Source organism: Pinus tabuliformis, chromosome 3_2 (genome assembly GCF_031772625.1).
Source record: "Pinus tabuliformis cultivar Carrire ecotype Pingquan chromosome 3_2, CPIR1, whole genome shotgun sequence".
NCBI lineage: Eukaryota > Viridiplantae > Streptophyta > Pinopsida > Pinales > Pinaceae > Pinus > Pinus tabuliformis.
The window spans coordinates 175297421-175312111 of record NC_142302.1 but is presented as its reverse complement, the minus strand read 5'-3'; the positions used below and the strand labels follow the sequence as shown (position 1 = coordinate 175312111).

Below are 14691 nucleotides of genomic sequence, written 5' to 3'. Positions count from 1 at the left end.
TTCCCCTGTCCCAAGGAGATTTCCCAATAACCCTGCCATACCTCTAGCCCGAGGAAATAATGCATTAGCGCTATATCCTTCATCTTAGACTCCCTTGTAATGTATGCCTTGCAATCTTGAATCAAGTTTTCTGTTCCAGTCAATATAAGATCATCAACATAGAGCACTAGAATGAGCGGAAGCCATCCAAACGTGATGTAGTACAAGTTGGCATCTGCCTCACTCTTAGTGAAGCCCAATTCTTGAATGTAGTTGTCAGTATGAGTGTACCATGCTCTTGGTGCCTTCTTGAGCCCATATAGAGCTCTCTTTAGCAAACAAACATGAATGTCTTTGCCGGAAGTCTCAAACCCCTCTGGCTTCTCCATATAAATCTCTTCTTCAACCACCCGATTGAGGAATGTTGTCTTCACATCCATTTGGTGGATTTTCCACCCCATTTGAGTTGCGAGTGCCAAAATCGTCTTGATGGATGAATAATGTGCCACTAGAGCGAATGTCTCATCGTAGTTGATGCCCTCAACCTATGAGAAGCCCTTGGCCACAAAACTGGCCTTGTACTTCTCCACACCCCCATCTGCTCCATGCTTCACCTTGTACACCCAGCATGAGCCTACTATTGATTTGCCCTTTGGGTGTAGCCTAATCTCCCAAACATCGTTCTTCATGATGGAGGAATATTCTTCCACCATGGCATCCCGCCAAACTTGCTGAGAGGCTATCTCCTCATGACAAGAAGGCTCTGTATCCAACAACTCAATCATCAGTGCCATACATCCGGTGTACCTTTGTGGTTGCTTGCTCTGCCTGAACATAGAGCTAGGAGTCTCAGCTTGCTACTGAGCCTCCTGATTCAACCTCTCGGCCCACTTGGCTTTGTTCCTCACTATGCTAGGAGTCAGTGACTGAGTGGCTTCCTCCACTTGTCATGGTCTCTTCTCTTCATCTTGTGTTGACTCTTGGTCATCATGTTGTGCAACCTTCTTCCTATATGGATGAGACTCAATCTGTGATCCTAGCTATGACTCCTGCCTGGGAGCAAGTATCTCCTCCTCGGGAACCTCAACCTGCTCTCGCTCTAAGGATGCCCTTAGAGCTCTGTCGTCCTCAAACCTCAAGTCCCTCTTGATAACTTTCTTCTTGAGTGATGATATGTTACACCCTGTATGCCTGAGTTGTCTCATTGTAACCCACGAGAATTCCCTCTCTTTGGACTCCTATTCTACAAAAATACTGTAGTGTTGCATGCCTCTTCCCAATAGAGCATCGGCGATCCCTAGTGATGCAACATGGCCTTGGCCGCTCCAACTATGTTGCGGTTCTTCGTCTCAACTACCCCATTCTACTGAGGGTTATCGGGTGTTGTAAGCTCTCTCCTATTTCCCTCCTTAGCACACATGTCCCTAAAAGCATTGGGGACATATTCCCCACCACTGTCACTCCTCAATGCTTTCCCGGTTTGGTTTTCTACCAAGGCCTTATACGCCATGAACATGAGAAGACCTCCTCCTTCTTCATAAAGAAGATCCATGATTTCTAAGAATAATCATCTATGAAAGTGACGTAGTATTTGTGTCTCATGAGAGATGGAGAAGAGAAGGGCCCACATACATATTTATATACCAACTCCAAAATCCCTTAGGCTTTGTTGTCTCGGCCCTAAAAAGATGACTTGGCATACTTGCCAAGTGTGCAACCCTTGCACATGTCATGCTGGTCAAAGACACCCTGTGGTAGTCCATTGGCTATCTATTGAAGGATCTTCAATGCCCCATGATGCAAGTGCCCTATGCATTTGTGCCAAAGCTCCCCCACATCTCTGCTCTGCATGCTTCCTGCCTTGCTACTCAAGGTTGCGCATGTCTCAACTTGCAACCTGTAGAGATTCTTGATCCTCACATCAATCTGGTTCATTGATCCAGAAGCTAAGTGCTTGGGGTAAGCCTTACTTCTGCTGAGGATGACATCATAACCCTTGTCCTCTAGGGTAGCCACTGAAGCAAGGTTATTCTGCAGACTTAGAACATAGAAGACATCCTTGAGATGGAGACAACTATCAGGCTCCCTCTCAAAGCTGACATTACCTACTCCCCTAGTCATGTTCTTACCATCATCTCCTAGCTCAATATGAAACTGCATTTCCTCCTCCTTCAATTGGCTGAAATACTCCTTACTGGTCATGTGGAAGGATGCCCCAAAATCAATGTACCATATGATATTGCCTACTTAGCTTGCCATGCAAGCTATCAATGAGAAATATTTTTCGAACTGAGAAGAAAACCTAACCACCTTAGCTAATGCAATCACATGATCCTTGCTAGACTCCTTCTTCTGATGAGGACACTTAGTGGCATAGTGCTCGAACTCGTGGCAATGGAAGTTCTTGATCTTGCTTAAATCTTTCTTCTTCTTCTTCTTGCCATTCTGACTAGACTCGGCGTTACCTTGGCCCTTCTTTCCCTCGACTTTGCTTCCTTTGCTTGCCAAGGCAAAGTTCTCCTTGTCCTCTATCTTTGCTGATCTTTTAGCTCTCATCCCTCTTCGTATTTCTTCTTGAACACAGTTTGACCACAACCTCTTCCAGGTGTGAAGATCTTCTCTGCCACTGACTACATCCCGGAAATTCTCCCAAGATTTATGAAGTCCCAGAAGTGCAAGACTCTGAAGGTCATTGTTTGCTATAGTATCGCCCACTCCAGCTAGCTCATCACAAAGCTAGGTGAACTTGGAAAGATAAGTAATGATGGTCTCTCCTTTGCTCATTCAGATACTTCTTAGCATCCCCTTGAAGGAAAGCTTCCTGACATCACTAGAACCCTGATACAGATCTAAGTTGGCTTTCCACATCTTATATGTTGTTTTCTTCCCTTGGAGATGAGGGATAACATGGTCTTTGACCCCCTCAAGAATGATCCTCGTGGCCTTGGTGTCATTCTTGTTATGTTGGATCAATTGTTGGGCATCTTGAGGTGGGACTATTTGATTCTTTGTACATTCTAGCACCTCATCATCTTCCAACACCACTGAGACTCTCCATGAGAAAAAGTTTGAGGCTCTCTCTAAACAGTGATCTTCCCTCAGTCCTTGGAACGCCATCCTGCTGTCCAAACACTGATCTTTAAAACTCTAGCGGGAGCCTCCTTAAATTTGGTGCTGGTCTTTATCCTGATCTCTGCTCTGATACCATGCTAATTTTCATGAAACTCTACAACTACTTAGATGAATCACTGAAAACAAGGCAACTGAAAGCTGAAACCAAATTTACTTTCACCAAGATACAAAGTTTCTTAACAATCTATAAGCAGCGGAAAATAATCAAGAGAATAAAACACATTCACACAAATTGACACACTTGTTTGCCCAGGGAACCCAAAAGGGAAATCCTTCTTTCTTTATTGTGGTATTTTATTGATAGTTCTTGAGCAATTTGATCTATTACAATATGCGCTGCTTCCTGCAGCTAGCAATCTGTCTCTGAGAACACACTTGTTCCCCTACTGAATAGCCTTCACTTTCACTTGCAATACCTAATCCCTGCTCCTATTTCCTTGTGCACTGGAACCCCTATTTCCTTGTGCACTTCCTCCTATTTCCTAGCGCAAATCCTGGCTCCTATTTTCTAGCGCACAAGCTCCCCAATTCTGCGCGCACACGCAGAGGGAATGATCTCTCAAACATGTGTGAATTATGTGCCTTCGTCCTCCTCTTTATAGACCCAATTTGAGCATGCAAGGAAGGCCCAGTTCAATTTTAGAAGTCAAGTTCTGTTAGTGAGTTAACTGAGAATGATATTCTTTATCTCTCCAATTAACAGTTGGAGTCTTCAGTCGTTCTTCCCTCAATCAAGACTGAAGACTAGCTTGCTCTAACTGAACTTGTAACTGTGACCTTGTTCCGTAGTTAAACTGAAGAAGACTCCACGTAACTGAAGCTCCGACACTACGCATGCAATCTTGATGACTATTCCAGTAAACTGGAAATAAACTCATCCTAACTGAAATCTAACTCATGAGCTCACACTCATGGCTAGGGAAAGACAAATTGAGGTCTTCACTGGCTAAGGCACAAGCTAGAAGACCTTCACTCGCTATAATTTCAACATTTTTTTACCGTTGGAACCCCTTTTTTTTAACTTTTTTTATTTTTTCCTTTTATTCCTCTTTCTGACTGTCCTAAGATGTCTCCCCCATTAACCGTAATTGTTATTAATTTTTCTTTTCATTCCCCCAGTAACTGTAATTGTCATATTTTATTTCCTTCCTAGCCACTGCCCTATCACTCTATTTAAGAGGTTCCTGCACTCATTGCTCTCACAAACAGCATTATGTGTCTCTGATGATGGGTGGATCATCCACTCGAAACGTTGGTCGTCTCATACATGTTATACAGAGAACTTCTGAAGAAATATCGATTAAACATTAATTACAACTGTGAAAATCTGCATACTCTATTTCTAGTTTGTCCAAAATGTGAAGCTGACCACTTCGCAAAACTTTATTTTTCAATATAAAAGCAAAAAAAAAAACAAAATAGAAAAAATAAAAAGGAAAAGTTTGGGGCCCAAACATCCTACTTTTTGTCTCTTAAATAGACTATTGTACACAGAAGCTTGAGTTTTCTAAGACACTCTGGTCTTTGCATGTTTGAGTTTGTGAGAGTGATTTGGAGTAAAGTGGGTTTGAAGATATGAAATTTGTGTGGTTTTGTTCAATTATCTTGATTTTTTTTTAACAAAACATTTATATTAATCTGGTCTTTTAAGAAAATCTCACAGATCCATATTCTCATCTGGATCTAGATCCATTACAATGTTTATGTCCCTCAGCATAAAACTTAAAATCATGAGCTTCCATCCAAAATAGTGCGTGTATATAGAGTCTATGTCCAATAAAGATGTTGTGTTTAAGTATATAATATTTACCCAAAGATAATGGCAAGGAGAAGTATCAAAATATTGAAGTAAAAAATGAAGGATGGATGAAGAAAATTGTATTTGAATATTTGATTCCAGTTACTCAAGATAGGTGATTTCAGAAAAGGACAATCGTTATTAAGATGGATGGCAACTATTGCAAAGTTGTTGAGAATGTGCTTTATCTTGCAACATTGAGGAGAAATCTTCTCTTCTCTTAATTAGTCAAATCATGAAAGTAAAGAACTTGACGGTTGAATTCAAAGCCAATAAATTTTCAGTAAGGTACATAAGGAAGAATTACAAGGTAGTTTCTGAAGGATGTGAAGACAATGACATGTACAAGCTTGAGACCTCATCAAGTAAATGTCACAACTAAAGTGCAAGTGCAAAATTTGTGAATGAGGTTTAACAATGTCATGGCTTTGGAGGCTCAATCATCATTACCTTGACCCCATGGTGAAGATGAAAATGCTTGAAGGTATTCCATAATCCAAACATCTTTGAGGAAGAGTCATTTTGTGAGGCTTGTATTGTTGGGAAGCAACATAGATATTATTTTGGAAACAGTGGATTTTGGAGAGCAAAGCATCCACTTGTGTTGGCCCATACTGATATATGTGGAGTTGTGTAAGAAATGCCTTTAGAGACTAAGCAACTTTCTTACGTTCTTTTTGTTTTAAAAGATCTTTCTCAGGCTAACATACCCAGATATATCATTATACAGTAACCATTAACAACATTCAATTTAGTTTCCTTCGGCTAATCAGTTGCAAGTGGAGGGGTATCTCTTCCGTCAGAGTCACTCAAGATTCATGCCTTGTCCCAATTGTTGTTCTGTGCTCTGGGATCATGCCTGTGTTGCTTGACGGATTACTGTATACAGAAGTACCTTTTCTTTGGAAGGAATGGGCATTTAGCAATATGGTATTCTTCAATTTAATGTCAAGACATATTATCAGTGACAGTTAACTTTTAGCTTTCTAAAACGAGAGCATATCATAAAATTTCATTTGCCTTAAGATATTTTTGTGTGTTTTGTTATTTTAAAAAAATAATTAGGTCTATCTTCCATCGATATGGCAAATATCTAATAGCTAAAGGTGATGTTCATAAGTTGTTCCTTGGCTGCCTACCCCTGTATGGCCCAGCTGTACTCATACCTCGTTATACTGTTTCCCTGTTGCTGTTCTCTGAATGTTGGGGTAACATATGTTGCCTAAATTATGCTTTGAGAAAGCTAATATGTTGTTCTTACAACTTTGATTGGTTTCTAATTTTAATGTCATTTTATTTTATAAAATATTTCGTTCATAAAAAATGTATGATTATAACATTTGAAAACCCAATTTTAAACCAGTCCACCAGTCTTAAAAGTGTGAAGATTTATGTCTTCTTCATCGAGCTTCTGGTAGCTTCAACACGAAATTGAGTTTGTGAACATTTTGAGCTATGTTGGCCTTGCCTGTGAAAATATATGTAGCCAGCTAGGCTTGTTTGTGAAATTTCCAGGTAACAAACTCTACTATCGACAACATGCTATTCTGAAATTTAGGATCTCTATATCTAGTGTACTTTGAGAGTGGATATAAATGCTTATTCTTTAATTAGTTCTTACTTTATCATTGGTCATGCAATATATACAGACTGAGTTTCCGATAAAAATAGCCTTTATATGTTTTTATGCCAGCCTTCATTTGTAGAGGTTATGTTATTTCCTCAAGAAAGCACCGCAGAACCTACAAATTCCATGGAAAACAATGAGATTATCAGACTTGGTACATCTACCAGTGTGGGATACAGCATGAAATTAGAGAGGACAATATATAAGGGTGTTGAAGCACTTTGGAGGTATATACAGCAATGTGAAATTATTATGGAAAGGTCAGTTCTGATTATACAAGTCTAATTAGAATGTAGGATCAAATTCTCTACTTTCCTTTCCTTTTTAATGTGTTTCCTCTCTGTTTTCTTTTATGAATGCAAAGTCATCTATCATTTACTATATTTTAACTCGCTAAATTTCTATTTTCAGACAACCATATATCCTGTCACAGATTCTTCATTTTTTGAGGACACTATGGCAGGCAGGAACAGAGTATCTACATATTGTAGATAAGTTTGATGGTCGTGACATGTTTTGGAAGCACATATCATCCTGCATTTCATTGTTTTCTTCCTCTGAAGTGATTTCCCTTAGCATGATGAGTGATGAAGAGGTTATGGCTAAGGCTTTCCAATATCAGTGCCAGTCTTCAGTGCTTCATATCATGGCCCATGATATTTTTCTCCGAAGACACCTTGTGCAGTTTGAAAAGACTGTAGCAAAGCCAGATGCGTCATCATCAACAACAGTGGTAACTAATACTGATCAAGCAACAATAGGAAAGGATAATAAAGCCATAATGTTAAAGTACGCACGACCATCATGTGCAGAAAAAATTCTGTTGGAATGGAGTAACAATTCAACAATGAGAAAAACTCTTCAATCTTATGGTTCTTGCTTATATGATAAGGAACTTCTCCTGCATGCAAAGGTGTATATTCTCTCCATACTGCAAGGATTATACCTAAATATTACTAGATTACATTATTTATCTTCAGTTATTCAGTTGCTGATATTTTTTTGGTTCTTTATTCTTTTCTTCGATGAATCGTATCAGGAGAAAAGCCTTTCTTATTGTTTCTCATGAAGATATTTTGGATGAATTATATTAGACGAATAACCTGTGTGTTCTCTTCTTCAATAAAAGCTAACAGTTAAGAACCTTTCCATTTATCCATTCTTCACCCTTATGTAATGTTCCTAAGTGGTAATATGAGTAATATTTAAAACAAATTAACAGTGCAACAGCATGAAATTAAAAGCATGCATCATACATCCATAAAGCACTATAAATTTGGAACTATTGAGCCATATATTATAAAATCTGAGAGCATAGGTACAATATAAATGAGATGGTGCACATGGGCTTGTCTCAAGGACAAGCTAGCCCAAACCTAGGTGATGGAATAGTTGAGCTGAAGGCTGCCCAATTGCTGCACCACTATGCACTGCACCGTCCCAGTAAAATTGTTGTCCTGTTAAACTTCGACCTGCTGGAATGTGCCAAAAACCACCCTGAAAATCATGTCGTCAGCCTTGGACTCCTTGGACAAAACCCAGTAAAACCCAAAGGGAATTTCTCTAGTTTTGACTTTGGATTTTTTTCTTCCTTGGAGCCTCTCCCCAGTGGTTGCTGCGAAATTTGACTTGCAAGAAACAACTTGCAAATCCCTCTGAAAACACCCCTAGAATGTTGGGTTCACCTATGCTGATTAACTCTTGCTCCCCAGATGATTCTTGTTCTGGAATATTGCTCTCACAAACACCACGAGTTTGCTGCCAGAGGCCTCTGCGCAATCCCTCTTCCCAGAAATTCGTACTACTGTAACCCCTGACTGGCTGGTTGCAAAACTCAGCAAAATTGTCCTCAACCAAAAGCCTTTCTAGCTCTCGGAACTCCCAGCAAGCTATGGACCTCTTAGTTGGCTCAATCCCCTCCTGTGTATTTCTAGCTACCCAGAAAATACACAGTCTCCTTCTCTGTGTGGCTGGACGAAGTGTATCTCAATGTTGGAACCCCTGTAATCTCTGTGGAACAACCTCCCTAGGGCGGGCACGGATAATCCCCCAAAGTAGATGTTGAATCTCTCTGGCGGAAGATTCGTCGCTAAACAACCGATAGACTCGCTAAGCAGTAGAGCATACAAAGATGAGTTTGTTTGTAAAATGATCAAGATGCTACAAAATGAGAGCTCCTTTCTCTTTTATCACCTTGGCACCTCTTAGCGTCATGTGGGCCCCTCCTTCCACTAATTCGATTCCCTCCAACTCATGCAACAACCAAGTTCGAGTTATTCATGTGGGTGGCCCCCACATTCCACTAGCTACCAAAAATAAAGTCGAATTTCCTATAGTTCCTAAGTTCTGCATGTTGGGTCCTCCTCCTAAGCCAAAAATGATACCAAAATTGTGTAGCTGCACCCCATGACTAATACATTTGAGAAGGGACATGACAGTCCTCCCCTCCCAAATGTTGTTGCTGTCAAACAACCTCAAAGTTGGGTGCTCCAATATGTGCTCACCCTCCCAGTTGGCATCCACATCTGGCAAGTTCTTCCAGCGTACCAAAAACTCCCTGATGGTCGTGCTCCTCAATCTCCTCTCCCTGCTTTCCAGAATGGCCTCTGGTTCCAACACCAAATGGCCCTCATCATCTAATGGGGTCACCTATTGTCCCAGCACCTTCTTCAGGCATGAGACATGAAATACGTTATGGATTCTACTTCCCGCTGGTAGCTCTAGCTCATAAGCCAACTCCCCACCCTGCCTAGTCACCCGGTAGGGCCCATAGAAGCGTGGTTGTAGCTTCTCAACCCCTTTCTGTTTTAGCGTAGACTGTCTGTAAGGTTGCCATTAGAGGTATGCTAAGTCCCCTCCCAAAGTGCCTCTCTATCCTGTGTCGATTTGCATACAATTTCTGCTGATTTTGGGTTGTTGCTAAATTATCCTTGAGAGCTTTGAGGATATCTTGGCTTTCTCGGACCCAGTCTTTGGCCTTTGGGGTCTCGCTGTCTCCGAAAAAATATCAGCAAAAGTTAGTACATCATATCCATTGAGGGCACGGAAAGGAGTCATACTGATATACATGTGATGTGTGGTGTTGTAGCACAACTCACCCAAGTGCAACCACCGAATCCACGTCTTCTGCTGACTTTTTCCATAATTCCTCAGGTACCTCTCCAACCACTGGTTGACCCTCTCCGTCTGGTCGTCCCTCTGAGGGTGATAACTGGTGTTAGGAGTGAGCTCCGTCCCAACCAACCTGAAGAGCTTCTGCCAAAAGGTACCCATAAATCTGTTGTCTCTGTCACTCACAATGTTGTTGGGGAGCCCATGTAGCTTGAAAACCTCCTGGAAGAACAACTCAGCAGCCTTTGCAACCGTGTATCTAGTGGGGATGGCGAAGAAGTGGGAAAATTTGGTCAACCTATCAACCACTACATATATTCAATACTTCCCATGTACCGTGGGGAGCCTAGTGATGAAATCCATCGAAATATTTTCCCATTTGCCCTTCGGAATGGGAAGTGGTTGTAGTAGCCCTACAGGGTGAGTCAGCTCCCCCTTGTTCTGTTGGCAAGCCTCACATTCCCTTACGTGCTGCAACACGTCCCCCTTGAGGCCTTTGCACGTGAACCTCTCCCGAACAACCATGTAAGTCTTCTGGAATCCCTGGTGTCCGAATAGTGGTGAATCGTGAGCTGCTTGGAGTACCCTCTCCCTCAACTGCGAGTTGGTCAGCAAGTAAATGCACCCCTTGTAATAGATGACCTCATCCATCACACGGTAACGCTCATCTGCATGTGTCCCCTCTAGCACCTTGCAGGCCCTCTTGTCCTTGGACTACTCAACTAACAACTGAGCCTTCCAGTCCTTGGAGATGCTCATGAGAGATAACCTAGTTGGTCTCCTAGATAGAGCATCAACCACCACATTGTGCTTGCCCCGCACATACTCAATTGTCAAAATCGTAGGCGTGCACCTTGCTGACCTATATCTGCTATCCGTCATTGAGGCCCTGTTGCCCCATGAAATATCGAAGACTGTTGTGATCAGTCTTCACTCGGAATCGGTTGCCCACCAAATACTAGCAGAACTTGGCCAATGCATGCATAATGGCCAGCATCTCCTTGTCATATATGGAATAAGACAGCTCATGTGGTAGGAGCTTTCGACTCTTGAAAGCTATGGGATGCCCCTCCTGTGACAATACGGCTCCAACTCCTACCCCTGCTGATGCATCACACTCCACTGTGAATCACTGGGAAAAGTCCGAGAGTGCCAGAACAGGGCAACTACTCATCACCTCCTTGTTAGTTAAAAGGACTAATTAAAGTCACTTTTTAATCTAAGAAAATGGTAAATTGGCCACCGTTCTTTCCTTGGTCACGAAAATCCACTTTTCACCATCCCATCTTATAGATCTTCTCATCCCAGTTCTAACGAGCTATTACACTAATGTGTTTTATTTAATATTCCTCCGAAATGACACCTTAAGCGTAATTAATTTAATCAGGCTCATTAATAACCTCGTTTTACGGGAATTATCAGAATACAACAGAACCAAAAGCAAGTTGTGTCGATGATAGAATATGCAAAGCAAACATCGTCAGATCCCATAAAAGTCCTCAAAACCCCTTCGTGACCTCTGATGACATACTCCTGCTCGAGTGACCTGGCCATCACGTAGCTTGGAAATCCATCCTAGTTGAACTATAGAGGAGACTGAAAATGGGGACATTACATTTTAGGATCTATCAAAGTTGTGTTCATTTTGCAAACAACTGATACTTGTTCCCTAATTGGTGAACTCTCACAGAAAAAATCCTTGTAGTCTCCCTAAGAGCTGATCAAGGGTTTTTTGTTGGTTGCCAAACATTACATGTTGGTTTGTGACTATATAAGGGCCTCCATCAAGTTCCCTAGGGTTTTGAAATAGATTTCCATGAACTATATCTAAAAATTGAGCTTGTCATCATTGATAGCCAATCAAATTAAGGAACTAACTATTTAGTGTCCATCTTTGAACTTTGTTGAGCAATAGGAATTGCTTAGTTAATAATGGGTGGGAATTAAGGTTGTGGTTGTGTTTGTTGCTGATGGATAAAGAGTTGTTTAGGCATACTCATCATGTTATGCATCATTTGAGTCTAGAACTACTATTCTTTATGGACATGTTGTTGTTGAGTAACATGGGTTTCCAACAATAAGTGTTGTTGCTCTTGCGTTTGTTCGACCAATACTTGGGAAAAGTTAAGAGTCCTAAGAGTCTTTTGATCACTGGGGCTTTTATAGGAAGTTATGAGACCTGGAAGATGCAAGAACACATAGGTTTTACAACTAGAAACAGGGATTTGTGGGTTACAAGAAAAAATGAATGAAAATTTATGTAGGAAGAAAGATTTCAGGTGGGAGGAAAATCCCAAAGGAAGCCAAAATAATGAAGTTCTTGAGAGGAGTTTTAGGACTCTCTGACAACAATTTATATGAGCACAATACCAAACATGAAATAAGTCACTGACATAAAAAAATACTAGCGAGTAAGCATGCAAGTAATTGAGGACATTGTCAGAATTGTACAAATATTTTACTCTTATAAAAAGAGTATGAATTGTTGGCAGAGTGATCAAAGTTGACTAAGTCTCCTATAAAATACAATAAAGTAGGTGGGTGACTAATTTAGACCAAGTCACCCAAAAGAGTCAAGCATGTAGTACACAATAGAAAAGCAGAAATACAATACATATTCACTAAACTAAGTCTCATCATGCAAAAAATGCTAGAGCCACATAGAGAGGGTAGTCATTACTACGTTTTCACTGTGTATGTGTGCATACTGCATACAGTGCTGCATTCTATCATCCTTATTGTGTTTGGGTCCCAACTACATCACGTCTATGATTTTCCATATTCTAGCCGTGATATATAGGATTCAATGCATGGAAAACTCAGTCAACTTGTTGTAGGCGCCCTTACCGATCTCTCCAATCCTCAATGCATCTTGCCTGATAAGGGGTTGTAAATTTTGATATGCTAGAGTTTCTTCTCTTCCCCAACATTCAAACTTGGTTATTGAAAATTATTCCCACTTATAACTATATATTGTTTCACCGCAACTCATTAAAAGGGATATTGATAGAGGTATCATAATTGAGATCTACAATAGCTATTTCAAACCACATGGACTAATCGACAAGTGCCCCAAACTTCAAAGCTTCAACTTTTCTTCCATAAGCACAAGCAATTCATGGACAACCTCATCTATACTCCCGAAAATACTAGATAGCAATGACCATATGGCCTAAGAGTTAATCTACCCCAACTTCGTATTTGTTACCATCAGCCATGCATAGGGATATATCACCACTTGCAAAGGGAGCATCACATTGGGAAAGAAATATCAAGGGTCGTTAGGCATTCTAAAGGGGAAGACTAGCACAAAAACAGTACTTATGGATATTTTTGTTTGACATTCAATATCATTAAAATAATGAACCAGAGATTCTTTACTTCCAAAAGCCTAGTGATATTTTTATAGTTGGTGACCATATTCTTTGCATACTAGCTATTGAATCTTTCCTAAGTACAATGCAATTATTTAAATTGATTGAAATATGGGGTATTTCCACATAGGTTGAACACTTTAAGAGACTACTCATGCAAATAGATTAAAGATCAGCACAGCAGTGTATTGTGTGGTTAAAACCCTCAAAGAGGGGAACAATCCACTGCCCCAGCCAATGTAGTTACTTGAGGCAATAAACTAATATAAAGGAACGAACTTTACACATCAGTTTCTGGAAATCGATCATGAGTCATCAACAAATGACTCCCCATGCTCTTTAAATAGAGATAGTGGATCGATCAGGTGATAAGCCACAGATCAATATGCTTGTTAGCATCAAGGAGAATATGAATCATTAGATCAGTTTATGTCTAGAACAGATCATGACTGTCAGATTACATAACTAGTAACTACAAATGCATAGTAGGAAAACAAACTTTCCTTAGAGACACATTAGACCAAATTGATCTTAACTAACTTCTATATGTTAAATATCTTAACAATTTTAATATAAATAACTATAGCCCTCCTACCACAGTCCAGGTCATATCTAGTACATTGGAGCTATATAAACATGGCCTTTAAGAAACAAAATTGTAAAGAAAAGACTCTCCGCCTGTAGAAGCCATCTCTTGCAAAGAAATAAAACTCCTATTTGAAGTTTCAAACTGATTTATTTATTGTATGCAATCCTAGGAACTTAACCCTTTAGTCTGGTAGTTGGAAAAGCATTAAGTGCCTTAGGAGAATGAATAAGAACATTGGAATACAAAAGGAAGCTTCAGCTTGAAACCTCCTATTAACACCCAAATAAAGAAAATTTTGAGAAAAATTACAAAAAAGAGACTCATATCAAATCATTGTTCACAACAACCCATATCTCATGAATCTTATGCAGCTAGTCCTTTTATATACCCTTCCTTGAATTTGCTACTATTGTGTGTGAGTAAGCATGGCTATGTTAGGCATAGATTGTTCAATATATGCTTGAACTGTGAAAAATGAATGTACTTGCAGTTCCCTACATTCACCTCAAGTATAGTTATTTTAATCTTTTGGGAATTATAAGATTTAACATATGTATAGTTTCCACTGTTTTGCAGGCAGTTGCTCGTGCTTTTGTTGTGGGTTTAATTGGAAAAGTGTTGTCTGGTGATGATGCTGGGTTAAGTTTGTCCATAATCGAGCAGATACAATTATTTTCCAAAAAGGTAGGATTCCTTCTATTATAGTTAAATATTATCTTGAAGCAGATTGCAGTATTAGCTATGTTTTGAAATTCAAAACTTGGTTTTTTATTGCTCTTAGGTTGAATAAATTCTTTATTCATTGTTATTGCCTTTGAATCTCTAATTCTTTCCCATAATTTATTCCATCTTTCCAACAATCTTTCTTATTGTTATATTATGATGAAATTCTTATGTACTTGTTTTATGAATTTTGATACCATGCAGATATTTGAACATCCTGCATTTCTTGAACTATTAGGGCAATACTCAACACGGGGCTACAGGTACACCATATATCAGTTTCTTGATGATGTAATCAAGTCTGTATATTTTATGTCATAACTAGATAAAGGACTGTTGAAAATGTCTATAAATTAGA

The 14691-nt window shown here is 39.9% G+C and overlaps 1 protein-coding gene across 5 annotated transcripts in view; it reads left to right on the top strand.

Annotated features, from left to right (window-relative positions):
• The window catches only part of LOC149180358 (nucleoporin (DUF3414)), a 426459-nt gene that overhangs the window by 382951 nt on the left and 28817 nt on the right, over positions 1–14691 (top strand). For all 5 annotated transcript variants that reach the window (XM_089416071.1, XM_089416072.1, XM_089416070.1 and 2 more), the window contains 4 exons: positions 6603–6796; positions 6948–7449; positions 14187–14294; positions 14538–14596. In XM_089416071.1, coding sequence (XP_089272197.1) covers positions 6603–6796; positions 6948–7449; positions 14187–14294; positions 14538–14596 — 863 coding nt within the window. The remainder of the gene's footprint in view (positions 1–6602; positions 6797–6947; positions 7450–14186; positions 14295–14537; positions 14597–14691) is intronic.